The sequence below is a fragment of the Choloepus didactylus genome, chromosome 20, assembly GCF_015220235.1.
Source record: "Choloepus didactylus isolate mChoDid1 chromosome 20, mChoDid1.pri, whole genome shotgun sequence".
In the NCBI taxonomy this organism is placed as follows: Eukaryota; Metazoa; Chordata; class Mammalia; order Pilosa; family Megalonychidae; genus Choloepus; species Choloepus didactylus.
This window is the reverse complement of record NC_051326.1, coordinates 18,944,642-18,960,696: the sequence shown is the minus strand read 5'-3', so window position 1 is coordinate 18,960,696 and position 16,055 is coordinate 18,944,642. Positions and strand designations below refer to the sequence as shown.

At 43.3% G+C, this 16,055-nt stretch overlaps 1 protein-coding gene across 1 annotated transcript in view; it reads right to left on the bottom strand.

The window, feature by feature from the left end:
• Nucleotides 1-16,055, bottom strand: part of PLEKHA2 (pleckstrin homology domain containing A2) — a 70,285-nt gene that overhangs the window by 34,686 nt on the left and 19,544 nt on the right. Inside the window, exon 4 of the mRNA XM_037812505.1 lies at nt 1,761-1,817. Within this exon, the coding sequence (XP_037668433.1) occupies nt 1,761-1,817 (57 nt within the window). The remainder of the gene's footprint in view (nt 1-1,760; nt 1,818-16,055) is intronic.

The window sequence follows — 16,055 nt, the reverse complement described above, 5'->3', positions numbered from 1 at the left end:
CAGTTTTCCTCTGAAATAACCTGGAATGCCAAATTTGATACCAGTACCACAGCTAAATGTTTTTCTGGGAAAACCCCTGCTTTCTGGCATTGGGTCCGTCAGGATTTAAAGCCTCTCAGCTCTGTGTAACCTGACCCAGTGGCAGCTGTGGGTTTTGCACACCCACCCAGGGCTGCCTCTCCTCTGATGGGCTAAAAGGCAGGTCCATCCCTTCTAAAACAAGGTCTCCAAAGTGGAGAATTCTAAAAACCCTCATCTGAGCTGCATTTATAAAACATGATTCAGCAGGGGATTGTATTCACACTTCCCTCACCAAAAAATAAAATAAATAAATAAATAGAAAATTCCCCAACCCTCTCAGAAAGGAGAGGTTTTCAGTTTCCATTAATAATAAGGTTCTCTGCTCCCCCTTCTCTCAATGCTCTTTCGCTGAACCTCATGGAGCAAAGACCTAAAGAGCTCCCAGCACCTCCGAGCAGGAGAGGGGAAGGAGGCCAGGCCCAGGCCGCTGGCTGCTGGCCCCTGGCCCAGCGTGAGAGCCACATCTCTCACCACAAGGCATGTACAAATTGCCCGCAGCTGAGCTAGCAAAGCTGTACTTTCCAAGGCCCTCCCCCCTTCCCCTGAGGCCATTATCTCCTCTCTCTAATCTGCTCAGACACTGCCCTGAAGCTTCTGCCCTTGTACTCGGCTGGGCCTGCCTGGGGTGGCCTCTCCTCCCAGGCACCCCTGGGCCACCTCCTGACTCACCTCCTGACCAGCCGAGATGGGGGGCTGAACACAAGCACTCCCCACGCTGCTGAGAAGGAGTCAGCAGCCACTCAGCTCAGGGTTCCCCCAGGCCTCAATCTCCTGAGGGTGGGAAAGGGTAAACCGAGAGGCAGGGGCGCCCAAGAGGACTGAAGTGAGAGGTCCGTGGGGAGAGCGGGACTTCCAGAACCTCGGGGCTGGCTGGGCGCCACCTGGCTCTCCTCGCTGTACAAAGAGTTCCTCTTTCTGGGGCGGCTCTAAATCCCCTGGCCTTTTTTTTTTTTAATCACTGCTGCATTACAAGGTCAGTGCTGGTGCCTGCTCCAGGGAGGGGTCACTTGAAGAAGCTGATTTCAGCAGCTCCAGGCAGGCGTCATTTACTAGACTCCTCACCAGCACCCAGCACTGAGGAGGGGCCGCCCTTGCCCCCTCTGTGGGAACCGGATGAGATGATGGCCTGGCAGCCTGACCGCCAGATTCTTCAGCAGCTCTCTGGTTGCTGAATGTTTTCCTGGCACATGCAAGTGCCTTCTTGGGGTATTCTTTGCCTTCCCTCTGCAGTTATCCCATCCAGGTGACTGAAAAAATTCTAGTGAAGCTCCCACTGTTTCTGAGCTGCTCTTGTTTAAATCTGCCCTTTGACAGTTTTGTTTTTTTTTTTTTCCTTTTGTTTTCCTTTTTGTTACAATGAGAAAAAAGGTTCTATCCCACTCCTAACCCCCAGCCCAATCACCACCTATACCTCCTCTGAAGAAGCTGGGAGCACTACTTACTAACTGATGTGCCTAACGAGTAAGAGTCTGTAGGCTCACCCTCCAAGAGCTTGCTATCCATCACTACACACCCCCCACCCTCCCACTCATCCCCTTTGTCAGCAGCAAAGCTACTACCAGCAATATCTGAGGAAAAGGGAGCCCTTTCTTGTCCAGATGCAACATTCCCAAAAGCTAATGCCCAAAGGATCTGACACTAGAGAACAGTGAATTCCCAAAGCTCCAGGCTAACATTACCTTCGAAATGTAGGTCAGCTGCAAAGATCCAACTGCTCCTGCCCCAATTGCCAGGTTCTGAAAAACATAAATTTTTCTTTTTAAGAAGGAATGTTATGTGAAGTAGTGGAAATAGCACTAAGAGACAGAAGACCAAGATTCTAGTTCTGTTTGTGCCACATGCTGGCTTTGCAACTTGAGCAACCCAACCATTCCTTGGCTCACTTTCCTCATCTGTAAAATGGTGATAATAGTTCCTGCCATGAGATTTTAGGACATGCATACTGGCACATTAACATTACCCCTATTTATTATAGAGAGGTATTTTAGTATAGCAGTTACAAGTGTGAGCTCCCTAATTGAGTCGAGAAGTCAATCTGGAGGTTATTCTTATGCATTATATAGACATTCCTTTTTAGTTTCTAGTGTATTGGAATAGCTAGAAGGAAATACCTAAATCTATTGAACAGTAATCCAGTAAAATTGATTCTTGATGATAATTTTGTAACTATATTTTTATCATGTGACCGTATGATAGTGAAAACCTGGTGACTGACACTCCCTTTAACCAGAGTATAGGCAGATGAGTAATAAAATAATGACAAAAAATATATATATAAATAATAAGGGTGGAGAAGGGGTAAGGGATAGTTTGGGTGTTCTTTTTTATTTCTTTTTTATGTTTCTTTTTTTAATATTTTTTTCTTTATTTTGGAGTAATGAAAATGCTCGAAAATTGATTGTAGCGATGAATGCACAGCTATATGATGATACTGTGTGCCACCGATTGTATACTTCGGATGCATTATTTGGTGTGTGAATATATCTCAATAAAATTGCATTAAAAAAAAACTGTGAGCTCCACCACTTAACTCTGTGGAGTGTTAGCCACTCTGAGCCTCGGTTTCTCCTTCGGTAAACAAAGGGCTAATAACTGTCCCTACCTCAGAAGGCAGTTGTAGGGATGAGTTAAAACATTTAAGAGCACTTAGAATCATTCCTGGTACATACGAGACACTCAACAAGGGTTGGCTATTTTATTTCTGCCCTGATTACTCTCATCTCCTCTTTGACTTTGCCCTGTTTTATGCCACTTCACATTCTTTTCAGAACAGATAGGTTATAAATTCACACAATACAGAAATAAGAAATATATCTGTGCAGCCTACCTCACAGGACTAACTGAAACAAGTATCAAATGAAATGATGCCTGTACACTATACAACATTAATGAAATGCCCAATATTATTAAAACTGCAAGAAACTCACAGGCGTTGTGACTGGCAATGCTCTCTGCCTCGGCATAACCTCTTTGGCTTACCAATTTTCCCATTGTCAAAGATGAAGCAATGAAGACACAGGAAGGCAAACAGACCAAAGTAATGGCCAAGTTTAGAAATCACAGCCTTGGAGTTTCTAATTGATAACCTGGAACATTCACTCCCCCATGAACTTGAGAATCTGTCCAGAGCTCCTGGCACCCTTCTCAGTTGTTGCTGTAAACGTCAAAGAATAACCTTTGGAGACCCCTTACCTGCAGTTATCTCAAAACAATAAACAGGTGAATCCTGGATAATGGGAATTTAGTAAATTTCCTGAAGGACTAACAGTGAAATCTCTTATTGGTAGCAATGTGTCTCAATGACCTGTCATTCCAGAAAGTCCCCCTTAAAAAATTTCCCAGATGGTAGGAAAGAACCCCAATTATCTAAATTAATATAAATCACTTGAAGAAAATCAATGTGTGAAATTTCCAATTCACAAAAAACTGAAGGAGTAATATACAATAAAAGGATTCTCAGCAACCTAGAATCTTAAGAGTGACAGGCAAAGAAATAACATATACTCCATCTCCCTCCATTTGCAAATGAGGCCAGGAGTATAAAGAGCTGCCTTTGAGTAGCCAGATTAGCATTTCAAATATAGATCATTTGATTTACACATTTTTTTCAACTCCATGGTGACAGCTTTTGTTTTCAGGAAACCTCTACTGGGTAGAGAGATGTCTGATAACCTTCTAAATCAGAGTCCAAAAAGGAGCTACAGCCTCCCAGAGAGCAAGTGAGAAAAGGACACTGCCCTAGGAGAAGGCCAATCACTGCGGGCAAACACTCAGACTGCCAAAAGCAGGCCCAGGTCCACCGATCGTAGCCACGGGCCCCAGGCCTCTCCCAGAGACTGAGCATCTGGCCCCATTCCCCTTGTTTTCCAATTGAGGAAAGACAGAGCATTCGCCCAAAGTCACAAACTTGGTGGCAGAGCCTGAACTGAAGCTCAGGTCTCCCGACTTCCCTACCAATGCTCTGGAAGCCTCACAGTGTCATGTAAAAAGCTTGACCCATTGGAATTCCATCTGTGATATTAATCACACCATGAGACAAAGTTCCTTACCTATAAAACAAGGATAATAAGCCCTATTTCGTAGAGTGTTGTGAGAATTACATGAAAATATGGAGGAAGAGCCTAGCATATAGTAAGTAGTTCTTGTACCCCTCCCACAATATTAATTACAAGATGCAAATGCCACATCTCAGGGCTGGTCTTGCACAACTCACTCCCTTCCCCCCAAACCATAGACCTGAGGCCTCAAGAGCTCTATCTTGAATTATGAGTGAGGCAGTGGACTTTGGGGAACTATTCTGACATGAACCCAGCAGCATGACAGATATGAGTGGATCAGATTTCAACTACTTCATCCCCTCCACCTCTCCGGGCCTGTTCCACCCTCAATTCCCTGCCTTCCTTTCAGCTCTCTCTGTTCAGAGAGAAAAAATACAACAGCAGTTCTCCAGGCCCAGTTACCCCAGGGGTGTGTGCGGGATCCTCATCCCCCAAAGTACAGGCCACCCAGAGTCAGCACCTAAGCTAATACGCACCTCTTCCCACCAGGAGAAGCCGGGAAAATATGACTATCATCTGAAAATGCAATTTCCCCACCATCTTCCTCCCCACCCAGAGGGAAATGGATGACACAAGAGGAAACAGCCACAGAATCGCTGAGGCTTGATCTGAAGTGACAGCTCAGTGTCCACTCTAATACTCTAATTACTGGACCTGGAAGATTAATGGTGACAGCTCGCTGCTAAGATGGCACACTGGCAGCCCCAGGCAGACACTTCCTGATCAAGGAAGAATGTGTCAGCATGCCAGGTGTCAGGGCAGGAGCCCCAAGGAACAGAGCCTGGGGAGAGGCTGCCCAGGCCGAGCTGCTTCCCCTGGCCCATGGCACTGTCTCCTCCAGGATAAGGACAACCTCAGGACCCTCCTTCAGCCCACACTGACCTCCCTCTCTTTGAATCCATGGACACCGATCCTTGTCCAACTTTGGGGCACATCAGAATCTTCTGGATATCTTGTTTTAAAAAGCCCAGGTTCAAGCTTCACCCCAAAACACTGAATCAGAATCAAGTGGAATAGGGTCAAAGGAGGTCTATTTTTAAAATGCTCCCAAGTAATCCCTAAAAATGCCCACGTTTGAGAATGACTGGTCAACATAACAAACTCTACCCTCAATTCTGTACTGGAGGGTATTTTCGTGGATTTTAAGTCTCTTCTCTCCAACGAGATTTTAAGAACATTGAGGACATGAACAGAATCATATTGCTTTACACATTGGACTCTTCAATTTTTTTTATTGAGAAGTTTTGCATGGCGGTTAAGTTCCCAAACCAGCCTATAAAAGCCTGCTAAGGAGGCGGGGCAAGATGGCAGACTGGTGAGCTGTATGTTTTAGTTACTCCTCCAGGAAAGTAGGTAAAAAGCCAGGAACTGCGTGGACTGGACACCACAGAGCAATCTGTCTTTGGGCATACTTCATACAACACTCATGAAAACGTGGAACTGCTGAGATCAGCGAAATCTGTAAGTTTTTGCGGCCAGGGGACCCGCGCCCCTCCCTGCCAGGCTCAGTCCCGGGGGAGGAGGGGCTGTCAGCTCCAGGAAGGAGAAGGGAGAATTGCAGTGGCTGCTCTTACCGGAAACTCATTCTACTGATTCAAACTCCAACCATAGATAGACTGAGGCCAGACACCAGAGACTCTGAGAGCAGCCAGCCCAGCAGAGAGGAGACAGGCATAGAAAAAAAACAACACGAAAAACTCCAAAATAAAAGCAGAGGATTTTTGGAGTTCTGGTGAACACAGAAAGTGGAAGGGCGGAGATCAGGCCTTGAGGCGCATTTGCAAATCCCGAAGCAAGGCTGATCTCTCTGCCCTGGGCACCTTTCCTTAATGGCCCTGGTTGCTTTGTCTATTAGCATTTCAATAACCCATTAGATCTCTGAGGAGGGCCGTTTTTTTTTTTTTTGTTTTTTGTTTTTTTTTTTTTTTTTAAATCCTTTTTGCTTTTTCTAAAACAATTACTCTAAGAAGCTCAATACAGAAAGCTTCAAAGAATTGAAATTTGGGCACGTCAAGTCAAGAGCAGAACTAAGAGAGCTCTGAGACAAAAGGCAATAATCCAGTGGCTGAGAAAATTCACTAAACAACACAACTTCCCAAGAAAAGGGGGGTGTCCGCTCACAGCCACCATCCTGGTGGACAGGAAACACTCCTGCCCATCGCCAGCCCCATAGCCCAGAGCTGCCCCAGACAACCCAGTGTGACGGAAGTGCTTCAAATAACAGGCACACACCACAAAACTGGGCGTGGACATTAGCCTACCCTGCAACCTCAGCTGAATGTCCCAGAGCTGGGAAGGGGGAGCAGTGTGAATTAACAGAGCCCCATTCAGCCATCATTTGAGCAGACTGGGAGCCACCCAACACAGCCCAGCAGCCCAGAACTGCCCTGGGGGGACGGCACTCACCTGCGACATAGCACAGTCATCCCTCAACAGAGGACCCGGGGTGCACAGCCTGGAAGAGGGGCCCACTTGCAAGTCTCAGGAGCCATACGCCAATACCAAAGACTTGTGGGTCAGTGGCAGAGACAAACTGTGGCAGGACTGAACTGAAGGATTAGACTATTGCAGTAGCTTTAAAACTCTAGGATCATCAGGGAGATTTGATTGTTAGGGCCACCCCCCCTCCCCGACTGCCCAGAAATACGCCCCACATACAGGGCAGGCAACACCAACTACACACGCAAGCTTGGGACACCAATTGGGCCCCACAAGACTCACTCCCCCACTCACCAAAAAGGCTAAGCAGGGGAGATCTGGCTTGTGGAGAACGGGTGGCTCGTGGATGCCACCTGCTGGTTAGTTAGAGAAAGTGTACTCCACGAAGCTGTAGATCTGATAAATTAGAGATAAGGACTTCAACTGGTCTACAAACCCTAAAAGAACCCTATCAAGGTCAGCAAATGCCACGAGGCCAAAAACAACAGAAAATTATAAAGCATATGAGAAAACCAGACGATATGGATAACCCAAGCCCAAGCACCCAAATCAAAAGACCAGAAGAGACACACCTAGAGCAGCTACTCAAAGAACTAAAGATGAACAATGAGACCCTAGTACGGGATATGAAGGAAATCAAGAAGACCCTAGAAGAGCATAAAGAAGACATTGCAAGACTAAATAAAAAAATGGATGATCTTATGGAAATTAAAGAAACTGTTGACCAAATTAAAAAGATTCTGGACACTCATAGTACAAGACTAGAGGAAGTTGAACAACGAATCAGTGACCTGGAAGATGACAGAATGGAAAATGAAAACATAAAAGAAAGAATGGGGAAAAAAAATTGAAAAACTCGAAATGGACCTCAGGGATATGATAGATAATATGAAACGTCCGAATATAAGACTCATTGGTGTCCCAGAAGGGGAAGAAAAGGGTAAAGGTCTAGGAAGAGTATTCAAAGAAATTGTTGGGGAAAACTTCCCAAATCTTCTAAACAACATAAATACACAAATCATAAATGCTCAGCGAACTCCAAATAGAATAAATCCAAAAAAACCCACTCCGAGACATATACTGATCACACTGTCAAACATAGAAGAGAAGGAGCAAGTTCTGAAAGCAGCAAGAGAAAAGCAATTCACCACATACAAAGGAAACAGCATAAGACTAAGTAGTGACTACTCAGCAGCCACCATGGAGGCGAGAAGGCAATGGCACGATATATTTAAAATTCTGAGTGAGAGGAATTTCCAGCCAAGAATACTTTATCCAGCAAAGCTCTCCTTCAAATTTGAGGGAGAGCTTAAATTTTTCACAGACAAAGAAATGCTGAGAGAATTTGCTAACAAGAGACCTGCCCTACTGGAGATACTAAAGGGAGCCCTACAGACAGAGAAACAAAGACAGGACAGAGAGACTTGGAGAAAGGTTCAGTACTAAAGAGATTCGGTATGGGTACAATAAAGGATATTAATAGAGAGAGGGAAAAATATGGCAAACATAATCCAAAGGATAAGATGGCCGATTCAAGAAATGCCTTCACGGTTTTAACGTTGAATGTAAATGGATTAAACTCCCCAATTAAAAGATATAGATTCGCAGAATGGATCAAAAAAAATGAACCATCAATATGTTGCATACAAGAGACTCATCTTAGACACAGGGACACAAAGAAACTGAAAGTGAAAGGATGGAAAAAAATATTTCATGCAAGCTACAGCCAAAAGAAAGCAGGTGTAGCAATATTAATCTCAGATAAAATAGACTTCAAATGCAGGGATGTTTTGAGAGACAAAGAAGGCCACTACATACTAATAAAAGGGGCAATTCAGCAAGAAGAAATAACAATCATAAATGTCTATGCACCCAATCAAGGTGCCACAAAATACATGAGAGAAACATTGGCAAAACTAAAGGAAGCAATTGATGTTTCCACAATAATTGTGGGAGACTTCAACACATCACTCTCTCCTATAGATAGATCAACCAGACAGAAGACCAATAAGGAAATTGAAAACCTAAACAATCTGATAAATGAATTAGATTTAACAGACATCTACAGGACATTACATCCCAAATCACCAGGATACACATACTTTTCTAGTGCTCACGGAACTTTCTCCAGAATAGATCATATGCTGGGACATAAAACAAGCCTCAATAAATTTAAAAAGATTGAAATTATTCAAAGCACATTCTCTGACCACAATGGAATACAATTAGAAGTCAATAACCATCAGAGACTTAGAAAATTCACAAATACCTGGAGGTTAAACAACACACTCCTAAACAATCAGTGGGTTAAAGAAGAAATAGCAAGAGAAATTGCTAAATATATAGAGACGAATGAAAATGAGAACACAACATACCAAAACCTATGGGATGCAGCAAAAGCAGTGCTAAGGGGGAAATTTATAGCACTAAACGCATATCTTAAAAAGGAAGAAAGAGCCAAAATCAAAGAACTAATGGATCAACTGAAGAAGCTAGAAAATGAACAGCAAACCAATCCTAAACCAAGTACAAGAAAAGAAATAACAAGGATTAAAGCAGAAATAAATGACATAGAGAACAAAAAAACAATAGAAAGGATAAATATCACCAAAAGTTGGTTCTTTGAGAAGATCAACAAGATTGACAAGCCCCTAGCTAGACTGACAAAATCAAAAAGAGAGAAGACCCATATAAACAAAATAATGAATGAAAAAGGTGACATAACTGCAGATCCTGAAGAAATTAAAAAAATTATAAGAGGATATTATGAACAACTGTATGGCAACAAACTGGATAATGTAGAAGAAATGGACAATTTCCTGGAAACATATGAACAACCTAGACTGACCAGAGAAGAAATAGAAGACCTCAACCAACCCATCACAAGCAAAGAGATCCAATCAGTCATCAAAAATCTTCCCACAAATAAATGCCCAGGGCCAGATGGCTTCACAGGGGATTTCTACCAAACTTTCCAGAAAGAACTGACACCAATCTTACTCAAACTCTTTCAAAACATTGAAAAAAATGGAACACTACCTAACTCATTTTATGAAGCTAACATCAATCTAATACCAAAACCAGGCAAAGATGCTACAAAAAAGGAAAACTACCGGCCAATCTCCCTAATGAATATAGATGCAAAAATCCTCAACAAAATACTTGCAAATCGAATCCAAAGACACATTAAAAAAATCATACACCATGACCAAGTGGGGTTCATTCCAGGCATGCAGGGATGGTTCAACATAAGAAAAACAATCAATGTATTACAACACATTAAAAACTCGAAAGGGAAAAATCAATTGATCATCTCAATAGATGCTGAAAAAGCATTTGACAAAATCCAACATCCGTTTTTGATAAAAACACTTCAAAAGGTAGGAATTGAAGGAAACTTCCTCAACATGATAAAGAGCATATATGAAAAACCCACAGCCAGCATAGTACTCAATGGTGAGAGACTGAAAGCCTTCCCTCTAAGATCAGGAACAAGACAAGGATGCCCGCTGTCACCACTGTTATTCAACATTGTGCTGGAAGTGCTAGCCAGGGCAATCCGGCAAGACAAAGAAATAAAAGGCATCCAAATTGGAAAAGAAGAAGTAAAACTGTCATTGTTTGCAGATGATATGATCTTATATCTAGAAAACCCTGAGAAATCAACGATACACCTACTAGAGCTAATAAACAAATTTAGCAAAGTAGCGGGATACAAGATTAATGCACATAAGTCAGTAATGTTTCTATATGCTAGAAATGAACAAACTGAAGAGACACTCAAGAAAAAGATACCATTTTCAATAGCAACTAAAAAAATCAAGTACCTAGGAATAAACTTAACCAAAGATGTAAAAGACCTATACAAAGAAAACTACATAACTCTACTAAAAGAAATAGAAGGGGACCTTAAAAGATGGAAAAATATTCCATGTTCATGGATAGGAAGGCTAAATGTCATTAAGATGTCAATTCTACCCAAACTCATCTACAGATTCAATGCAATCCCAATCAAAATTCCAACAACCTACTTTGCAGACTTGGAAAAGCTAGTTATCAAATTTATTTGGAAAGGGAAGATGCCTCGAATTGCTAAAGACACTTTAAAAAAGAAAAACGAAGTGGGAGGACTTACACTCCCTGACTTTGAAGCTTATTATAAAGCCACAGTTGCCAAAACAGCATGGTACTGGCACAAAGATAGACATATAGATCAATGGAATCGAATTGAGAATTCAGAGATAGACCCTCAGATCTATGGCCGACTGATCTTTGATAAGGCCCCCAAAGTCACCGAACTGAGCCATAATGGTCTTTTCAACAAATGGGGCTGGGAGAGTTGGATATCCATATCCAAAAGAATGAAAGAGGACCCCTACCTCACCCCCTACACAAAAATTAACTCAAAATGGACCAAAGATCTCAATATAAAAGAAAGTACCATTAAACTCCTAGAAGATAATGTAGGAAAACATCTTCAAGACCTTGTATTAGGAGGCCACTTCCTAGACTTTACACCCAAAGCACAAGCAACAAAAGAGAAAATAGATAAATGGGAACTCCTCAAGCTTAGAAGTTTCTGCACCTCAAAGGAATTTCTCAAAAAGGTAAAGAGGCAGCCAACTCAATGGGAAAAAATTTTTGGAAACCATGTATCTGACAAAAGACTGATATCTTGCATATACAAAGAAATCCTACAACTCAATGACAATAGTACAGACAGCCCAATTATAAAATGGGCAAAAGATATGAAAAGACAGTTCTCTGAAGAGGAAATACAAATGGCCAAGAAACACATGAAAAAATGTTCAGCTTCACTAGCTATTAGAGAGATGCAAATTAAGACCACAATGAGATACCATCTAACACCGGTTAGAATGGCTGCCATTAAACAAACAGGAAACTACAAATGCTGGAGGGGATGTGGAGAAATTGGAACTCTTATTCATTGTTGGTGGGACTGTATAATGGTTCAGCCACTCTGGAAGTCAGTCTGGCAGTTCCTTAGAAAACTAGAGATAGAGCTACCATTCGATCCAGCGATTGCACTTCTCGGGATATACCCGGAAGATCGGAAAGCAGTGACACGAACAGATATCTGCACGCCAATGTTCATAGCAGCATTATTCACAATTGCCAAGAGATGGAAACAACCCAAATGTCCATCAACAGATGAGTGGATAAATAAAATGTGGTATATACACACGATGGAATACTACGCGGCAGTAAGAAGGAACGATCTGGTGAAACATATGACAACATGGATGAACCTTGAAGACATAATGCTGAGCGAAATAAGCCAGGCACAAAAAGAGAAATATTATATGCTACCACTAATGTGAACTTTGAAAAATGTAAAACAAATGGTTTATAATGTAGAATGTAGGGGAACTAGCAGTAGAGAGCAATTAAGGAAGGGGGAACAATAATCCAAGAAGAACAGATAAGCTATTTAACGTTCTGGGGATGCCCAGAAATGACTATGGTCTGTTAATTTCTGATGGATGTAGTAGGAACAAGTTCACTGAAATGTTGCTATAGTATGTAACTTTCTTGGGGTAAAGTAGGAACATGTTGGAAGTTAAGCAGTTATCTTAGGTTAGTTGTCTTGTTCTTACTCCCTTGCTATGGTCTCTTTGAAATGTTCTTTTATTGTATGTTTGTTTTCTTTTTAACTTTTTTTTTCATACAGTTGATTTGAAAAAAGAAGGGAAAGTTAAAAAAAAGAAAAAAAGAAAAAAGACAAACAAGGAAAAAAAAAAAAAAAAAAAAAACGATGTAGTGCCCCCTTGAGGAGCCTGTGGAGAATGCAGGGGTATTCGCCTACCCCACCTCCATGGTTGCTAACATGACCACAGACATAGGGGACTGGTGGTTTGATGGGTTGAGCCCTCTACCATAAGTTTTACCCTTGGGAAGACGGTTGCTGCAAAGGAGAGGCTAGGCCTCCCTGTATTTGTGCCTAAGAGTCTCCTCCTGAATGCCTCTTTGTTGCTCAGATGTGGCCCTCTCTCTCTGGCTAAGCCAACTTGAAAGGTGAAATCACTGCCCTCCCCCCTACGTGGGATCAGACACCCAGGGAAGTGAATCTCCCTGACAACGTGGAATATGACTCCCGGGGAGGAATGTAGACCCGGCATCGTGGGATGGAGAACATCTTCTTGACCAAAAGGGGGATGTGAAAGGAAATGAAATAAGCTTCAGTGGCAGAGAGATTCCAAAACGAGCCGAGAGATCACTCTGGTGGGCACTCTTACGCACACTTTAGACAACCTTTTTTAGGTTCTAAAGAATTGGGGTAGCTGGTGGTGGATACCTGAAACTATTAAACTACAACCCAGAACCCATGAATCTCGAAGACAGTTGTATAAAAATGTAGCTTATGAGGGGTGACAGTGGGATTGGGAATGCCATAAGGACCAAACTCCACTTTGTCTAGTTTATGGGTCGATGTGTAGAAAAGTAGGGGAAGCAAACAAACAGACAAAGGTACCTAGTGTTCTTTTTTACTTCAATTGCTCTTTTTCACTCTAATTATTATTCTTGTTATTTTTGTGTGTGTGCTAATGAAGGTGTCAGGGATTGATTTAGGTGATGAATGTACAACTATATAATGGTACTGTAAACAATCGAAAGTACAATTTGTTTTGTATGACTGCGTGGTATGTGAATATATCTCAATAAAATGATGATTAAAAAATTAAAAAAAAAAAAAAAAAAGCCTGCTAAGCTCACAGAGCAGTGCAAGAACAGTACAACTTCTATCCGCCATTGGAAAACAATGTTTCTCTGGGCAGACATTTTCAAAGTTCAAACATGGATGCTAAGAACAGGTGTCTCTCTCTCTCTAGTTCCAGAATCACAGGCCACTTTGGCTGGCAGTTCCCATGGCCCGAGGCAAAGGCCCTGGGGAGGAGGGGGCATGCAAGGACTGAAAACCAACCAAAAGGGAATCGACTTGGGAGGAGGGAGATGGAAGAATGGGCTGGAAAAGGGACAAGAAGGGTCAAAGATAGGAAATGGAGGCAAAGGTTGATGAGACTAAAGTTATGGAAGGGATGCATATGTGAATCACCCATGCTTCATCTACAGTTGTAACTGATCTGGGATAGGGCCCAGGCACCATCACGGGTGATTCCACAGTGCTGCCAGGTTTGAGGACCACTGCCGTGGACTCTGGCTGGTCCTGCTGACGCTGCACTGCAGACACAGCAGCTTGGGTGAGAAAGGGCCATGCCCAGTCAGCAGCAGACAGAGTGACCCCTGGTTGCTGCACCAGCAGGAAATGAAGAGGAGGAAAAGGAAGGCTGTGGGTAGGGAGGAGGGAAAGGAGATTTCTGTGCCATGCAACACTGACAGCAAGTTGTGGGTGAGGACATCTTTACGTCAGAAGCAACCTGTACACTTTTTGGGCTTCCAAATTTGCTGGAGCAACCTACAGCACATAGCAGGCTCTTCTTAAATGACTGACATGCTTATGAAAACACTGACACCACCTTGCTTTTCACTTTGCTTTTTGCTCAAACATTCTTTTTCCACCAAGGACTTCAAAAAGCAAACAGTATAAGGTTTATTCTTCTCACCATTCAGGAGGGAACTGAGACCCACAAACAGATGTGACACACCTCCCATGTACCCCATGTCAAGCCTTTTTCTAAAGCAGCACTATTTCTTGTTAAAGTAGAAAAACTTCCCTGTGTATCTTCTACTCCCTTTCCCATCTTCAAGGTGCATATTCAGATGACCAGAAGACCTGACCAAAGATTCCCAAGTTCACAGAATGTCAGCATTCAAGGGCATTTCAGGGGTTCTGTTGCAGCCTGGCTGTTCACATTAGTCCTCTGAGGCTCAATTCAGGGAAATGACTTCCCCAAGGAGCCAAATGAAGATAGAGTTCACAACTCCCAACTATTAATCCAATGCCTTGGCAAAGCATAACTTGAGAAAGAAAGAAAGAAACTGACATGTATTTAGAGTCTAATATGCACCAGGCATGCTGCTAGGTAACATCACACACTGTCACTTAACCCTAACAATCCCGTTTCAAGATGAAGAAACCAGGGATTGAGTGGGTCGCACAGGTAGTAAGCAGTCAGACCCAGCAGTATTGGAAGCCACCCTTCCTGACTTCCAAATCCCATGCACTTTCCTTCATATCATGCCACCTCTCATGAGGCAATCCTTTAAATGTGCAAGGACCTGTGCATTATCTAAGAGTTGATTATCAATGAAAGGTAAACACGGGAGCAGGACCAGCAGGACCATATAGATTTGGCCAAGCTGGGCAGGGCAGGAACTAGTCAAACTGGCTCTTTGGTGCCAAACCCAAATGACCAGGGATGCAGAGTGGGAAAGAGGAAGGAGAGATATTGGTGCCTTCCTACCTTCCCTTCTATCACTCCGGGATGACTAGTTAATAGCCAGGAACAGAGCAGGCAGTCAAAGCCAGCTTGTGCTAGTTAACCAGTAAGGGAGAGGAGGAAATCCCACAGCAGGGCAGAAGCTAACATGTCTGCCCATGAGCTGAAACCACAGCTCAAACAGCAAAAGCCAAGGCCAGACACAGTCTCACAGAAAAGGAATTGCCTAGGGAGAGTGGGGGGGTGGAGGGAAGGGACCTAACTCCCTCTTCCCCACCTTCCAAAACCCTCATCCTGGCATGAGAGAGTAACCAGGAGGAAAGTAACCAAACTATTCCCAGGCATCAGGTGGCACGGGCAGGGGCTCCACCTGCTGCTTGAGGGTCACACTCATCTTCCCTCCTCCACCTGCTAGCTCCACCTTCTGAGGAAGGAAACGTGAAATGCCCATGGCTACTCTCCCCATTCTCCAGTTCTAATAATAATCTTCCCCTTCATAAGAAGCCAATTCCAAACATAAACTGCAGAGTTGGCTAAATCTGTTATCTGGATATACTATTTCTTATTAACATATGCCAGCACCTTCTTTAGCCAGGATGAGCTCCACGGTGTGTAAGTCTCTTGGGCACCACCTCCCCAGCTCCCTTTATTACCCTTCTTCTAACCCTAAAGTCACAATCAAAGCCTGGGCTCTAGATAATCCTCTGGATACTTTCAGGTCCCAAGACGCCAACAACCTACCAAGTATTGGCCATCTGAAAGGTTCTAAAACCTCACACTCATAAGCCAAGTCCCTCACTCCTTCCCTCAGTTCAGCCTCCTCCAATTTGCTTCTCCTCCACCAATTACCGGGTTCCCCTCCCAACTTTCTCGTCTCCATCAGCGGCCCGCATTCCCTCCCAGGCAACCAGGTACTAAACCTCTGACAATGCCACTTCACCCCTTCAGATGGTCACCAAGCCTGTCATTTTCTTCCTTCATAATGGCCTTTGACTCTGTCCCTTCCTCTCCATTCCCACCACACTACCAGCCTAAACATCTCAGGAAGCCCAATTCCTAGTCGGCATCTCCAACCCAAGGTCTCCTTCCACCTCCCAGTGCATCCTGATGTCACTGC